Consider the following 17,860-nt stretch of genomic DNA (forward strand, 5'->3'; position numbering starts at 1 on the left):
TCCTGCTTCAAAGCAAACTATTGGATCTGTAGCACGATTCAGCTGGCTCATTCTGCGGCTGGATTGCCGCATCCAAAATCAGTAAAAGCCCATTCCACAAGGAAGGTGGGCTCTTCTTGGGCGGCTGCCCGAGGGGTCTCGGCTTTACAGCTTTGCCGAGCGGCTACTTGATCGGGTTCAAACACCTTTGCAAAGTTCTACAAGTTTGATACCCTGGCTGAGGAGGACCTTGTGTTTGCTTATTCGGTGCTGCAGAGTCATCCGCACTCTCCCGCCCGTTTGGGAGCTTTGGTATAATCCCCATGGTCCTTACGGAGTTCCCAGCATCCACTAGGACGTCAGAGAAAATAAGAATTTACTCACCGGTAATTCTATTTCTCGTAGTCCGTAGTGGATGCTGGGCGCCCGTCCCAAGTGCGGACTTTCTGCAATACGTGTATATAGTTATTGCTTAAATAAGGGTTATTGTTATGAGCCATCCGTTGAGTGAGGCTCAGTTGTTGTTCATACTGTTAACTGGGTATGGTTATCACAAGTTGTACGGTGTGATTGGTGTGGCTGGTATGAGTCTTACCCTGGATTCCAATAATCCTTTCCTTGTAATGTCAGCTCTTCCGGGCACAGTTTCCCTAACTGAGGTCTGGAGGAGGGGCATAGAGGGAGGAGCCAGTGCACACCAGATTGTACCTAATCTTTTCTTTAGAGTGCCCAGTCTCCTGCGGAGCCCGTCTATTCCCCATGGTCCTTACGGAGTTCCCAGCATCCACTACGGACTACGAGAAATAGAATTACCGGTGAGTAAAATCTTATTTTTTGGTGTCGTTTTCTCCGTATAGTGACCGGGAAGCCCGATTAGTGCACTGTGTACCCTCGCATGGCTCGCTTCGCTCGCCATGTTTCAGGCAAGGTTACTATTCCCAATCGTAGTCCGCGTGGATCGTTAAGTATGAAAAAGTTTCAAAAAAGAATTTAAAAAAAACACACCTCATGTCGACCTTTTGACCTGGCGACCTAGAAACCCTGTCGACCTAATGACTGTCGACCAATAGTTGTCGACCTAGACACTGGCGATCTTCAGACCGGATCCCGTAAAGTACAGCATGCCCAGCACTAATTGAATACCCCTTTGGGATGATCCTCTTACTAGTAGTGTTATTATTATTATTTATTATTATTATACTTGTACAGTGTAAAGTAATTTGCAATGTTTAATGTACTTATGACTCTCTTACTGTACAGCTTTGTAACCCTAAGGAGATTGTGTTGGGTATACTTGAGCAGATTGACGAAGTTGTGGATTACTTATCTCACGTTATTTTGTTTCTGCTACAGCCTCTGCAAACAGGTACAATGTGAGCTTCATCTTCCCTCCGTGATCATAGAAAAACTGTATAATTGCAGTATAACTGTATAATTTTCTTTTGTATTTTTTTATTTTCATCCCTTAAATATATTCGAATTACTACCAAGGATCATTGAGACTCATCCTTAGCATTGTAGAGCAGCTTGTCCACCATATAATACTGTACTTGCCTTCTGGATATTACAACACCGTGACACATTTTTCAGAACACAGGAATTCTGACTCTGCCCTGGGCATTAAGAGTACAGCACAGAGTTAAGAGTTATAGAGTTAAGAGTACAGTAAATAGCATAGTGTATTTTGTTTTTCAGTCTCACTTTCTAGCCCCAGATTAGTTGTGAAATGGGATTGTTTATTTAACTAGGGTAATGCCTGTTCATATGTTCTAGTCCTCCTGAAACTTGGAAACAAGAAATCCTACTCCGTGGGTCTGTCTCTGTCCACACTCCATTCTCGGATCGCTAGTCTGCCGGTGCCATATACAACAGAGCAGATGCTGGAGGACAAGCATTCCCTGTGTCGGTGCTGTCTGGCTTTGGTACAATTTGCTCAGCCTTTCATTCATACTGTCTCACAAACCACAGACCTCTCCAAGGAACCCGATATTCAGGCGATGCAGAAAGAACTGTTGACCTTGTAAGTACAGATCTTTGATATAAATTTGCGTCAGACTATAAACAAAGGTGAAGATAACTGAGTGCAGGCTAAAATAGAGCTCTGGACAAGGAAGGAAGGGTTGGCAACACAGACCGTTCTGAAAAGATTCCTACTGTATATTTCTCTTACGTCCTAAAGGATGCTGGGGTCCATTTAGTACCATGGGCTATAGACGGGTCCTTTGGGAGCCACTGGCACTTTAAGAGTTTAATAGTGTGGGCTGGCTCCTCCCTCTATCCCCTTATACCAGACTCAGTTTAGAAAATGTGCCCGGAGGAGCCGGTCACAGCTAGGGGAGCTCCTAGGAGTTTTTCTAGTTTTATTGTTTTTCTAAAAGTGTTAGGTACAGGAAAGCTGCTGGCAACAGCCTCCCTGCTTCGTGGAACTTAGGGGGGGGGGAAGAATCGACTCTTGAAGTGAATGGTTCTCTATCTCCGCTGACAGGACACTGAGCTCCTAAAGGGTGCTGATCGCAAGCCCACGAGGCGACCGCTCACTCCCGCAGCACGGCCGCCACCCCCTAACAGAGCCAGAAGAAAGAAGAGTGGTGAGTTCAGCGCCGGCGGCCCGGTTAGCAGGTCACCAGCTGGAATAGCGGCACAAGGGTGGGAGCGCAGCTCTGTCAGGCTGTGCTCCATAAAGGCTCAGCAACAGGTTACTGTAGACGAGGTTGAGGGGTGTCCTGGGCCAGCGCGATCACCCTGACACTGGTAATGTAGCTAACGGGCTAATCCCGCTGTTAACATTAAAAACCTCAGGCCAGTATAAACATAATGTGCGGGAAACCACGCGCCATGTCAGGGGGCGGGGCTTCTCCTCAGAGCGGATCTAGCACTCACCAGCGCCATTTTCTCCCTGCAGAACGCTGAGACACGCTGACCCTCCACATAACTCCAGTCACTGCGGTACCAGGGTGACGGGGGGGGTTGGAAGGGGGGGGGGGGGGTTGGAAGGGAGAGTGTAGATAGTACTATTTAACCTATTAAGGTTACTTAGCCTGCGCCGGGCCGTTATCATAATAACTGCTCACTGGGGCGCTGTGGGGGCTGGCTCCTTATACTCCGTGACTCTCTGAAGGTACTCTGGGGGAAACTGTGTCTGACATTTTCCTGTATGTGTGTGTTTATGTGTATATATCCACATTACCATGTCTAAGGGCTCTGTATCCAGTGCTGCAGAGTGTGTATCTTCTCCTGAAGAGTCTATCCCATGTACTCAGGACTGCAATGTGCTTTCCCAACCTGTCGAATCCGAACCCCCATGGGTGGATTCTTTAAGGGGAGTGATAGCCCAGATTTCATCAAGGATGTCACATAATGAGAAAGAAATGCAGTTTTTGAGAAAGTCTGTAGACGGTTTGCAGCATTCAGCTCCTACTCCCTCAAATACCCCACCTACATACCTGACAAAACGTACACTTGCCCAAATAATGCAAGTTGACACTGATACCGACTCTGATACAGGGGACGGTGATGGGGATATGCAGGGTGGGGATGCATCCCTTGCTAAGGGAGTGCAGTTGATGATTGAAGCCATTAGGGATGTTTTGCATATTACTGAGAAGGTACCTGGGCCGGAAGAGGAATCTTATTTTACGGACAATAAGAAATCTTCCAGATCCCTAAAAGAATTCTCATTTTCCTTTCCCTGAAGAGGATAGAAAGAAATGGGAAAACCCACCTATAGTAGACTCTTCTGTATCTAGGTTGTCTAAAAAGGTGGTTTTACCTGTCCCTGGTTCAACCCCTCTAAAGGAGCCGGCTGACCGCAAGTTTGAGAATACGCTCAAATCCCTATACACTGCTACAGGCGTGGCTTTAAGGCCCACTATTGCTTGTGCATGGATTTCTAAAGCCATAGTAAAGTGGTCAGGCACATTACTAGAGGACTTAGATACTATGGATAGGTGTGACATGGATTTGTTTTTGCATCACATACAGGATTCTGCTGGCTCCATGGTGGAGTCCATAAAAGACCTTGGAATACTGAATGCAAGGGCTACTTCCATGGCGGTATCAGCACGCAGAGGACTCTGGCTACGGCAATGGACTGCGGATGCAGAATCCAAGAAAAGTGTGGAGAACCTACTCTTCACAGGTCAGGCTCTGTTTGGGGATGCATTGGATGTGTGGATTTCCACGGCAACTGCGGGTAAGTCTCCCCTCAGCAGCTCCACTGACTAAAAAATCTTATCCTACATCCACACTGCAGTCCTTTCGGACTGCAAAATTTAAAAAATCCAAATCCCCTTCCACCTTCTTTAGGGGTGGTCGGGAAAAATCCAAAAATCCTGCATTAACAGGTTCTCAGGAACAGAAACCAGGTTCTGTTTCCTCTAAATCTTCAGCATGACGGTGCACCTCCCAGCCTGGAGATCGGGCAGGTGGGAGCGAGACTAAAAAATTTCAGTCACATCTGGGCGTCATCAGGCCTGGACCCCTGGGTGACAGACATTGTTACCCAGGGCTACAGACTGGAGTTTCAGGAACTCCCACCTCACAGATACTTCAAATCAGGCCTACCAGTTTCGCTTACAGAAAGTGCTATCCTACAGGAAGCCATTCAAAAATTGGTAAAAACAGATGTTATTGTCCCAGTTCCACCTCATCTACACCACAAGGGTTATTACTCAAACCTGTTTGTGGTGCCGAAACCGCATGGTTCTAAACCTACAGTCATTGAACCCCTACTTAAGGGAATTCAGATTCAAGATGGAGTCTCTGAGAGCGGTGATCTCCGGTCTGGAGGAGGAGGAATTCCTAGTATCCCTGGATATCAAGGTTGCGTACCTTCACATTCCGATCTGGCCACCTCACCAGGCTTATCTCAGATTTGCGCTGCTGGATTATCACCATCACTTCCAGGCACTGCCGTTTGGCCTCTCCACGGCACCGAGAGTGTACACCAAGGTCATGGCAGAAATGATGCTACTTCTCCGCAGGCAAGGAGTGATCATAATTCCATATCTGGACGATCTCCTGATAAAAGCGTCTTCCAGGGAGAGATTGTTGCAGAGTATTGCTCTCACAACTCAACTACTCCAGAATTATGGGTGGATCCTAAATCTTCCAAAGTCGCATTTGGAACCGACGAGGCGACTGCCCTTCCTGGGGATGATACTCGACACGGAAGTGCAGAGGGTGTTTCTACCAGTAGAGAAAGCGTTGGTGATCCAATCAATGGTACGGGATGTCCTCAAGCCAGCCCGGGTATCAGTTCATCAGTGCATTCGCCTTCTGGGGAAGATGGTAGCCTCCTACGAGGCTCTTCAGTACGGAAGATTCCATGCGAGGTCCTTCTAACTGGATCTCCTAGACAAATGGTCGGGATCACATCTTCACATGCACCAGCGGATACGCCTGTCGCCGAAAGCCAGAATTTCGCTTCTCTGGTGGGTGCAAACTTCTCACCTACTCGAGGGCCACAGGTTCGGAATTCAGAATTAAATCCTTCTAACCACAGATGCAAGTCTCAGAGGTTGGGGAGCGGTCACCCAAAGGGGAAGGTGGTCAAGTCTGGAATACATACTTCCGATAAACATTCTATAACTAAGGGCCATATACAATGGCCTTCTACAAGTGGCACATCTTCTGCAAGATCAGGCCATTCAGGTTCAGTCAGACAATGTAACGGCAGTGTCCTACATAAACCGACAGGGCGGAACGAAGAGCAGATCGGCAATGTCAGAGGTAACAAGAATCCTCCTCTGGGCAGAAAAGCACGCGGTGGTGCTATCAACAATCTTCATTCTGGGAGTGGACAACTGGAAAGCGGACTTCCTCAGCAGACACTATCTCCATCCAGGAGAATGGGGCCTCCACACGGAGGTATTCGCAGAGGTGACAAGCCGTTGGGGCGTACCTCAGGTAGACATGATGGCCTCTCGCCTCCATAAGAAGATTCGCAGGTAATGTTCCAGGTCGAGAGACCCACAGGCAGTGGCGGTGGACTCATTGGTAACTCCATGGGTGTTCCAGTCAGTGTATGTGTTCTCTCCACTTCCGCTCATCCCAAGGATTCTCAAACTAATAAAAAGAACAAGAGTTCAGGCGATCCTCATTGCTCCGGACTGGCCAAGGAGGGCTTGGTGCGCGGATCTTCTGGAATTATTCCTGGAGGATCCGAGGCCTCTTTCTCTTCGCGAGGACCTTCTTCATCAGGGGCCGTTCGCTTATCAAGACTTACCGCTGCTGCGTTTGATGGCATGGAGATTGAACGCCAGATCTTAGCACGGAAGGGCATTCCGATAAAGGTCATTCCTACCTTACTTCAGGCTAGGAAGGGAGTTACGTCTTAACATTACCATCGAATTTGGGAAAAATATGTGCCTTGGTGTGAATTCAAGAAGTTTCCAACGGTATAGTTTCAACTGGGACGGTTTCTGTAGGCAGGTGTGGATTTGGGCTTATGCTTGGGCTCCATAAAAGTCCAGATTTTGGACTTGTCCATTTTCTTCCAGAAACAATTGGCTGCCCTCCCTGAGGTTCAGACATTCTTGAAAGGGGTTCTGCACATCCAACCACCCTTTGTGCCTCCTACGGAACCTTGGGATCTTAATGTGGTGCTGCAGTTCCTCAATCGGATTGGTTCGAACCTTTGCAGGAGGTGGACGTCAAGTTTCTTACTTGGAAAGCGGTCACATTGTTGGCATTAGCATCTGCTAGACGTGTGTTAGAATTAGGGGCATTGTCATGCAAGAGCCCCTATTTGATTTTCCATGAAGATAGGGCTGAGCTCAGAACGCGTCAGCAGTTTCTTCCAAAGGTTTTGTCAGCTTTTCATATCAACCAACCTATTGTGGTGCCAGTGGCTACTGACTCCTCAATTACCTCAAAGTCCTTGGATGTGGTGAGGGCTTTAAAGATTTATGTGAAGAGAACCTCTTGTCACAGGAAGTTGGACGCTTTGTACGTCCTTTATGATCCCAACTAGGTTGGGTGTCCTGCTTCTAAGCAGACAATTTTTCGTTGGATCAGGATTACTATCCAGCATGCTTTTTCTACGGCAGGCTTGCCGTGTCCAAAATCTGTTAAGGCCCACTCTACTCGTAAAGTGGGTTCTTCCTGGGTGGCTGCCCGTGGTGTCTCGGCTTTACAGCTTTGCCGAGCAGCTACTTGGTCAGGGTCGAACAAGTTTGCTAAGTTCTACAAGTTCGATACTTTGGCTTCTGAGGACCTAAAGTTTGGTCAATCTGTTCTGCAGGAACCTCGGCACTCTCCCTCCCGTACTGGGAGCTTTGGTACATCCCCATGGTACTAAATGGACCCCAGCATCCTCTAGGACGTAAGAGAAAATAGGATTTTAATTACCTACCGGTAAATCCTTTTCTCGTAGTCCGTAGAGGATGCTGGGCGCCTGCCCAGTGGTTCGTATTCCTGCATTGTTACTTGGTTCAGTATTGTTTCAGCCGTTGCTGCATTGTTACACCAAGTTGGTTAGCTTGGCTTTCCTTTTTTGTTATGTGTGAGCTGGTGTGAATCTCACCACTATCTGTGTATTTCCTTCTCTCGAAGTATGTTCGACTCCTCGGGCACAGTTTCTAGACTGAGTCTGGTAGGAGGGGCATAGAGGGAGGAGCCAACCCACACTATTAAACTTTTAAAGTGCCAGTGGCTCCCAAAGGACCCGTCTATACCCCATGGTACTAAATGAACCCCAGCATTCTCTACGGACTACGAGAAAAGGATTTACCGATGGGTAATTAAAATCCTATTTTAATAATTAAGGTGGGTTAAAATATTGTAATAACATAGGGGGTAATTCCAAGTTGATCGCAGCAGGACATTTTTTAGCAGTTGGGCAAAACCATGTGCACTGCAGGTGGGGCAGATATAACATGTGCAGAAAGAGTTAGATTTGGGTGGGTTATTTTGTTTCTGTGCAGGGTAAAGACTGGCTGCTTTATTTTTACACTGCAATTTAGATTGCAGATTGAACTCACCACATCCAAATCTAACTCTCTCTGCACATGTTAAATCTGCCTTCCCTGCAGTGCACATGGGGGGTCATTCCGAGTTGTTCGCTCGGTAAATTTCTTCGCATCGCAGTGTTTTTCCGCTTAGTGCGCATGCGCAATGTTCGCACTGCGACTGCGCCAAGTAAATTTGCTATGCAGTTAGGAATTTTACTCACGTTTTTTTCTTCGTTCTGGTGATCGTACTGTGATTGACAGGAAGTGGGTGTTTATGGGCGGAAACTGGCCGTTTTATGGGTGTGTGTGAAAAAACGCTACCGTTTCTGGGAAAAACGCGGGAGTGGCTGGAGAAACGGAGGAGTGTCTGGGCGAACGCTGGGTGTGTTTGTGACGTCAAACCAGGAACGACAAGCACTGAACTGATCGCAGATGCCGAGTAAGTTTCGAGTTACTCAGAAACTGCACAGAGATGTCTTATCGCAACATTGCGAATCTTTCGTTCTCAATTTTAAGAAGCTAAGATTCACTCCCAGTAGGCGGCGGCTTAGCGTGTGCAAAGCTGCTAAAAGCAGCTTGCGAGCGAACAACTCGGAATGACCCCCATGGTTTTGCCCAACTGCTAACAAAATTCTTGCTGCGATCAACTTGGAATTACCCCCTTAGTACTTGCAAACAGATGTAACATTCATTTCCCTTTCCATGTCTTCTACGTTTAAGCATGAGAAAGGTTCCACTAGGCACACTGGCACGTTCCTGGTTACTATAATGGCAATCTTCTTTATGTGGCGTAATTGCATCAGGGCTGGGTCCTGCAATTCTATAGAGGGATTATCAAATGGTAATCTGGATTAATATATGAAGACGACAGGACAGTCTTTGAAAGAGGGACTACGAGGTTCTGGATGGTACAGATTTACTTGGTTCAATTAAGAAACATAATTCCATCCCACAGGGTAGCGTAACACCATATGGTTACTGTATTTGTTAGTAATGTTCTTTATTTTTCTGTAAAGCAACAACCTGCAATGTAGCAGCTGTTTTAATGCATATTTATTTAATTTGATGAGATCATCTGTAATCTTTCACTTATCTTTTGCATTGGAGACACTGGCGTATCTATAATGGGTGCAGTGTGTGCGGTGCACACGGGCCCCTAAGTCCAGAGGGGGCCCACACCACACACACTGCACCCATTTCTTCTATACTTACCTTTCCGCCGTCCATCGGTGACTGTGTGTGGGCCCCCTCCTCTCCTATAGCCGTCACCACTGCTGCTAGCGCACTGAGCGCTAGAGGCTCTGGCACAGTGCCAGAGACTACAGCACATGCGCAGGACTCCGGAAAAATGGCGCGGCGGCCATTTTTCGGAGTCCTGCGCATGCGATGTAGACTCTGGTACTGTGCCAGAGTCTCAGCACTGCAGCAGCGGACAGCGGCGGTGACGGCTACAGGAGAGGAGGGGGCCCACACACTGAATCTGCACACAGGTCCCCTCCTCTCTAGAAACGCCGCTGATTGGAGACTACATTGGAAGCAAATAGGGGAAGCTGGGGTTTGGGGTGAAGAATGCCTTCCCTGCAGGCAATATTTTATCACTTCTGATTTACTGAAGATCCCTCTAGTGATCTGTCATAGTAACCAGGAGGAAACCAAAGTCTGTGATTGGCTAATGGCATAGGCTTGTTCATACAGATGATTATTATTGATATGTAGCGGCCACATATTTATCAAGAGAGGGATCTTATGTAAGCTGGAAGCATTGAGAAGTTGTCTGCTTCATATACACAAACCTCTGGCCGGCTTTTCTTACTCTGCAAATCTGAGATCTTGGTGCTCACTGGCACCGGATCTGGAGTTTCATATGTTGCAGGAGTAAGTCATGAAGTGAGACTGTAACTAGGCAGCAAACTGTGCACAGATAAAATAGAGAGACGTGTTTTATCATTTTGTGTATGTATCCAAATCACCAATATCCATTTTACCTACATGTTTCCAAACGGGTTGGGGCTGAAATACCGGCGGTCAGAATACCGACTGCGGCATCGCAATAGTTACAATCCCGGGTAAGCATGCCAACCTTTCCCCCCCCCCCTAACCCTCCCTTACCCCAGCCTAACCTTAACTCTCCCCAGTGGTGCCTAAACCTAAACTATCCCTCCCCTCCCCCTTCTCAAAGCCAAATCCTAACCACCCCCCTTACCCGCAGCCTAACCCTAGCCCTCCCAATGGATGCCTAAACCTAACTCCCCTCTACCCGCAGCCTAAACCTAACCACCGCTTCCCACAGCCTAAACCCAATCACCCCGTGGCTCACCTCTCCGGCAGCTCGTCAGTCACTAGTTCAGAATCCCGGCTGTCTGAATGCTGGCGCCAGAATTGTGATCTCATTCGGAATGCCGGCATCTGCATTCCGAATATATTCGGGATTCCGGCGTCTGTATTTTACGGGGGTCCCCTCTGGGTCAGGATCCTGGATCCTGACCGGATCCCCTCTGTACAGTGGTATTCTATGAGAGTAGCTGCCACTTAGCATATTGGAAACAAATTGTCCTATGTTTGCACTATTATGTGCCAATCCTGACAGATCAACAATCCACTAAAGTTTAAACTGATATATCAGAGTGGAAAACAGGGCTAGCCATTGTCCTCCAGCGGAGTGTGTGCAAAATGATTGGACACTCTGGTGCCACACACCTTAATCACCGTATCTGTATTGTTTGGTAACCCATGTAAGCCAGTGAGCCAAATTGCTTACAGAACCAGATATTCAGAGCAGTGGCTGAAGTCTCATCACACAGCATATGGCAAGGTTACAGCATGCAGTAGTGATAATTACTATAGCAGTAAGTTTCTTACCTGATTTTCTGATGTTTGTCAATTCTTTTCTCATAAGTTGTTATAGTTGCTTAAAGTCCCCCCTGCTCTGGGCACAGCTAAACCTGCTACCAGAAGATGGATCTGAGAATCATTTTCATGTATTTGCTAAAGCGATTATGGTAAGTCTAAAGAACATTTACTTGTTATTGATTTGCATTTTTTTTTCCATATTAGTAAATGAAAGATGTTATTAATCCTTTCTATTCCTCAAGTTTGTATGTTTGGCTCTCAGTTATAGGGGAGAATTCAATTGCATGCAATAATTTACCGATGGCCAATTGATCCCCCGGGGCTATCCAATTAGCCTCAAAGGCAGCCCGATGCCGGCACTTATGCATACCTCCCAACATTTTCAATGAGAGAAGTGTGACTTCCTTTCGCGAGTGCCTGAAAAGGGGCATGTCCTATTGGAAGAGGGCTTGGCCTCACGGCAGTGCCGCAATCGCGAGCCTCGCCCACGTTTACAGTCACTGTGGGGGCATGCACAGCGCTCTGTGAGCTGCTGGCATGCTCCCTCTGTCTCCAGTGAATTGACGCTGTGACTTCTATTCACTGCTGCTCTTCCAAGCAGCGCAGCGATGAGAGGAGCCTCCCAACTGCCCCCCACCGCGGGACACTGCGGCCCACGGGTGGGACAGCGGGACAGTCCCAAAAATACAGGACTGTCCCGCGAAAATTGTGGACAGTTGGGAGGCATGCTTATGTGGGATTTTTTTGTGGGACCCACTGAAGTCCCATAAAAAATCCCTGATCAATGCCCTGTTTTCGCATTCACGGCCACGAAAACACATAGGTCCATGAACTTATCACTGATCCTATGGGGTAAATTTACTAAAGCTTCTAAAACAGAGAATTGCTAATGTTGCCCAACCAATCACAGGCTGTCTATCATTTCTCTATTGCCTATTAGAAAATGATAGACTGCATTGAGTTTGTTGCTATGGGCAACATCACCATGTTTTAGATGCTTTAGTAAATTTACCCCTATGTGTTTTTGCCCAAAAACAGGTCATTTTGTGGGGCGGTAAAAACGGGCGCTAATTGGATTGACTGAAAAAAAAATTTCTGTAAAGTCCCATTTTTACCACCATAAAAATTACAATAGAATTCCAAGGTTTTAGAAAATCCACTAAACTGGAAACAGTATAATCTGGTTATCATGTATAAAGAAACTTATTCTTATAATAGGATTTTAAATACCTACCTGTAAATCCTTTTCTCATAGTCCGTAGATGATACTGGGATCCACATTAGTACCATGGAGGATAGTTGGGTCCACTAGGAGCCATGGGCACTTTAAGAGTTTAATAGTGTGGGCTGGCTCCTCCCTCTATGCCCCTCCTATCAGTCTAGAAACTGTGCCCGAGGAGACGGACAAACTTCGAGAGAAGGATATATACACAGACAGTGGTGAGATTCGAACCAGCACACACACAACAAAAGGAAAGCCATGCTAACCAAACTTGAACATGAACAGCAACAACTGAACCAAATACTTAACCAAGTAACAAAGCAGGAAACACGAAGCACTGGGCGGGCGCTCAGTATCCACTACGGACTACGAGAAAAGGATTTACCGGTAGGTATTTAAAATCCTATTTTCTCTTACGTCCTAGAGGATACTTGGGGTCCACATTAGTACCATGGGGATGTACCAAAGCTCCCAGAACGGGAGGGAGAGTGCTGAGTTTCCTGCAGAACTTATTGACCAAACTTTAGGTCCTCAGAGGCCAAAGTATCGAACTTGTAGAACTTAGCAAACGTGTTCGAACCAGACCAAGTAGCCACTCGGCAAAGCTGTAGAGCCGAGACACCCTGGGACAGCCGCCCAGGAAGAACCCACCTTACGAGTAGAGTGGGCCTGTACAGATCTTGGAATCGGCAATCCTGCCGTGGAATAAGCATGCTGGATAGTTAGCCCGATCCAGCGAGCGATTGTCTGCTTAGAAGCAGGACACCCAATCTTGTTGGGATCATAAAGCACAAACAGCACATCCACTGCACATATACCTTCAAAGCCCTCACAACATCCAAGGACTTTGAAGTAGCCGAGGTGTCAGTAGCCACTGGCACCACAATAGGTTGGTTGATATGAAATGCTGATACAACCTTAGGAAGAAACTGCTGACGCATTCTGAGTTCAGCTTTATCCTCATGAAAAATTAAGTAGGGGCTCTTGACAATGCCCCCAACTCTGACACACGTCTTGCTGACGCCAAGGCCAACAGTGTGACAGCCTTCCATGTAAGAAACTTTACATCTACCTCCTGTAAAGGCTCAAACCAATCTGATTGCAGGAACTGCAATAACGCATTAAGATCCCAAGGAGCCGTAGGGAGGCACAAAGGGCGGTTAGATGTGCAGAACCCCTTTCAAGAATGTCTGAACCTCAGGCAGGGCAGCAAATTGTTTGTGGAAGAAAATGGACAAGGCCGAAATCTGGACCTTTATGGAGCCCAGGCGTAGGCCCACATCCATACCTGCTTGCAGAAAAAGGAAGAAATGCCCTAGTTGAAACTCCACCGCAGGAAACTTCTTGGATTCACACCAAGACACACGTTTTTTCCAAATATAATGGTAATGCTTAGACGTTACTCCCTTCCTAGCTTGGATCAGAGTAGGAATCGCCCTGTTCGGAATCCCCTTCCGGGCTAAAATCTGACGGTCAACTTCCATGCCGTCAAACGTAGCCATGGTAAGTCTTGATAGACGAACGGCCCCTGCTGTAGAAGGTCCTCGCGAAGAGGAAGAGGCCTCGGATCCTCTATTAGTAATTCCAGAAGATCCGCATACCAAGCCCTTCTTGGCCAGTCCGGAGCAATGAGGATCACCTGAACCCTTGTTCTTTTGATTCTTTTGAGATTTGTTGGGATGAGCGGAAGTGGAGGAAACACATACACTGTCTGGAACACCCACGGAGTTACCAGCGCATCCACAGCCACTGCTTGTTGGTCTCTCGACCTGGAACAGTACCGCCGGAGCTTCTTGTTGAGACGAGAGGCCATCATGTCTATCTGAGGTATTCCCCACTGGCTTTTCACCTCCGCGAACACCTCCGGGTGGAGGCCCCACTCTCCTGGATGGAGATCGTGTTTGCTGAGGAAGTCTGCTTCCCCGTTGTCTACTCCCGGAATGAAGATTGCCGACAGCGCCACTGCTTGTCTCTCTGCCCAGAGAAGGATTCTTGTTACCTCTGACATTGCAGCTCTGCTCTTCGTTCCGCCCTGTCGTTTTATGTAGGACACCGCCGTTACATTGTCCGACTGAACCTGAATGGCTTGATCTTGAAGATGTGCCGCTTGTAGAAGGGCATTGTATATAGCCCTTAGTTCCAGAATGTTTATTGGAAGGATGGCTTCCTGTCTTGACCATTTTCCCTGGAAGTTTTCCCCCCCAGGTGACTGCTGAGGCTTGCATCTGTGGTTAGAAGAATCCAATTTTGAATCCCAAACCAGCGGCCTTCGATCAGGTGAGAAGTCTGTAGCCACCAGAGGAGCGAAAATCTGGCTTTCGGCGACAGGCGTATCCACTAGTGCATTTGAAGATGTGATCCGGACCACTTGTCCAGGAGATCCAGCTGGAAGAATCTTGCATGAAATCTTCCGTACTGCAGTGCCTCATAGGCGGCTACCATCTTCCTCAGTAGGCGAAGGCACTGATGAACCGATACCTGGGCTGGCTTCAGGACATCCCAGACCATTGACTGGATCACCAAAGCTTTTTCCAATGGAAGAAATACCCTCTGTACTTCCGTGTCACGTATCATCCCCAAGAAGGGAAGTCTCCTTGTTGGTTCCAAATGTGATTTTGGAAGGTTCAGAATCCATCCATGAGCCTGGAGTAGTTGAGTTGAGAGAGCAACACTCTGCAACAACCTCTCCCTGGAAGATGCCTTTATCAGCAGATCGTCCAGGTATGGAGTAATGTTCACTCCCTGCTTGCGGAGAAGGAGCATCATCTCTGCCATGACCTTGGTGAACACCCTCGGTGCTGTGGAGAGGCCAAATGGCAGGGCCTGGAACTGGTAGTGACAGTCCTGTAGTGCAAACCTGAGATAGGCCTGGTAGGCGGCCAGATCGGAATATGAAGGTATGCATCCTTGATATCCAGGGATACAAAGAATTACCCTTCCTCCAGACCTGAAATTGCAGGTTTGTTCTTTCTTCCTGAGAAGCTGGTAAGCCTGATTTGAAGAATCTGTGAGGTGGGAGATCTTGAAACTCCAGTCTGTACCCCTGGGCAACAATCTCTTTGACCCAGGGATCTAGGCATGATGTCGCCCAGATGTGACTGGAATCTTTTAACCATGCTCCCACCTGCCTGTTATTCAGGCTGAGTGGTCCACCCTCATGCCGAAGGCTTTGAGGAAGCAGAACCTGAGGTATGCTACTGAGAACCTGTCGCTGCAGGTTTTCTGGGTTTTCCTCGACCCCCTCTGAAGGCAGTGGAGGAACCCCTGGATTTGTTTTTAAATTTTGCTGTCCCAAAGGACTGCCGTGTAGGTGCAGGATATGATTTCCTAGCCGGTGTAGCTACGGAAGGAAGATATGCCGACTTACCCGCAGTTGCCTTGGATATCCACGTATCCAGTTCGTCACTGAACAGGGCCTCACCTGTGAAGGGCAGGCTCTCCACACTTCTCCTGAAATCTGCATCCGCAGTCCATTGGCGTAGCCACAGTTCTCTGCGTGCCGAAACTGCCATACATGTCACCCTTGCGTTAAGCAGGCCAATTTCCTTCATGGCTTCCACAATGGCCCCAGAGATCCACGCACAAGCAATAGTGGGTCTCTGAGCCACGCCTGCAGCTGTGTACAGTAATTTGAGTGTAGTCTCAATCTTGCAGTCAGCCGTATCCTTTAAGGAGGCTGCGCCAGGGACAGGTAAAACAACCTTTCGTAATAATCTAGACATAGAGGCATCCACAATAGGTGGGTTTCCCACTTTTTCCTATTCTCCTGAGGGAAAGGAAAGGAGATGAGTAACCTTTTAGGGATCTGAACCTTTTTCTCTGGGTTTACCCAAGTTCCTTCAAAGAGGGAGTGTAACTCCTTTGATGCAGGGAAAGTAACAGAGGATTTATTTTTTACATTAAAATAAGACTCCTCATCTTCAACAGGTACCTTCTCTGAAATCTGCAATACATCCCTAATAGCCTGAATCATAGCTTGCACCCCTTGGGTGAGAGCTGCATCAATTTTCCCCCACCCCAGATCTACCTCACCATCCCCTGTATCTGAGGCATCGTCATCAGTGTCAGCCTGCAATATCTGGGCCAGTGTACGCTTTTGTGGATACGTGGGTGGGGTGACAGGCGCAGTTGTGAGGGCTGAGTCTTTATTCATCAGATCCGCAGCAGATTTTCTCAAAAACTGCGTCTCCTGCTCAGTATGGGATAACTATGAAGAAATATTGGAAATCATCCCCCTTATGGAGTCCACCCACGGGGGTTCAGACCCAGAAGCCTGAGAATGTGTACTGTCTTGAGTACATTGTATAGACTCTTCAGGAGAAGAGAAACACTCTGCTGTACAAGACACACAGTCTTTTGACATGGTAATGTGAGTTATATGCATGCATACACACACACTCACACGAAAAATCTCAGACACCAATTTCCCACAGAGTCCTTCAGAGAGCCACAGAGTATGAGGAAACCAGCCACACAGCGCCCCTTCTTAGCTAATAGTTTTATAATAAAACTACACAGGCACAGACTAACTACCCTTAATAGGGTATTTAGTACTAACAGACTTGCTCCCCCTCCCCTCTATAAACCCCTGGTACCGGAGAGGTAGTCTGGAGTTGATGTGGAGGGGCAGCGCTTCCCTTTCAGCGTCCTCTGTATAGATCTGCAGGGAGCAAATGGCGCTGGTGAGCTGCTGGATCCGCTCATAGTGCAGCTCGGCCCCCCGTAATGGTGCTCGGCTTCCCGCATTTTCTTTATAATGGCCTGAGGTATTTTAATGTCTGACAGTGGGTTAGAACCCCTGTCAGACGATTAGCCAGTGTAGGGTGTCAGCAGTGGCTCAGCACGCCCCTCAGCAGCGTCTAACACACACACACACATGTGATTTCTGAGCCTCCTGGAGCGTAGCCTGCACCCAGCGCTGCACTACTACCCTTGTGCCGCCATACCCGCCGGCGACCAGCTAACCGGGACGCCGGCGCTGTACTCACCACTCTTCATTTCTTCTGGCTCTGTTATGGGAGGCAGCGTGCTGCGGGAGGGTACGCTCGCCGTGGTGGAGTAACGGGACCATTAACTGTTTAGGAAGTTGGGCCATTCTCCCCCCTAAGTCCCACGAAGCAGGCAGACTGGTGCCAACCAGCCTCCTGTAAAATAACAAACTCAAAATAATAAAACTAGAAAAACTCCTCAGGAGCTCCCCTAGCTGTGACCGGCTCCTCCGGGCACATTTTCTAAACTGAGTCTGGAAGGAGGGGCATAGAGGGAGGAGCCAGCCCACACTATTAGACTCTTAAAGTTCCCATGGCTCCTAGTGGACCCGTCTATACCGTATGGTACTAATGTGGACCCCAGTATCCTCTAGGACAGGCATGTCCAAACTGCGGCCCTCCAGCTGTTGAGAAACTACTCATCCCAGCATGCCCTGACACAGCTTTAGCATTCTCTGACAACAAAACTGTGTCAGTACATGCTGGGATATGTAGTTTCACAACAGATGGAGGGCCGCAGTTTGGACATGCCTGCTCTAGGATGTAAGAGAAAAATATTTACCATGACGAAGACCTCAGGAAAATTATATTTCATGTTTCTGTGATTTATTAACAAACTCAGTGGCAAAAGAATTCATGTGCAGTACAGAAACTCTGATATACAAATAAGCTTGCAGTTCTTAATTATTGGGTTTATTCAACAGATGTCTGATCCTTTCCGACTGAAAGGATCCGACATCTCAGTATTCAATGAGCCTGTCTGATTTGTCCGTTCCCGACAATGGGGGTAATTCAGACCTGATCGTTCGGCTGCGTTATATCACAGCCTGCGATTAGGTCCAAACTGCGTATGCACCGCAATGCGCAGG

General features: G+C 47.7%; 1 protein-coding gene across 2 annotated transcripts in view; it reads left to right on the forward strand.

Annotated features, from left to right (window-relative positions):
* The window catches only part of GLMN (glomulin, FKBP associated protein), a 134,527-nt gene that overhangs the window by 84,181 nt on the left and 32,486 nt on the right, over window positions 1-17,860 (forward strand). For both annotated transcript variants that reach the window (XM_063939891.1, XM_063939892.1), the window contains 3 exons: window positions 1,240-1,345; window positions 1,753-1,999; window positions 10,828-10,930. In XM_063939891.1, the coding sequence (XP_063795961.1) occupies window positions 1,240-1,345; window positions 1,753-1,999; window positions 10,828-10,930 (456 nt within the window). The remainder of the gene's footprint in view (window positions 1-1,239; window positions 1,346-1,752; window positions 2,000-10,827; window positions 10,931-17,860) is intronic.

The sequence above is a fragment of the Pseudophryne corroboree genome, chromosome 9 (genome assembly GCF_028390025.1).
Source record: "Pseudophryne corroboree isolate aPseCor3 chromosome 9, aPseCor3.hap2, whole genome shotgun sequence".
Lineage (NCBI taxonomy): Eukaryota > Metazoa > Chordata > Amphibia > Anura > Myobatrachidae > Pseudophryne > Pseudophryne corroboree.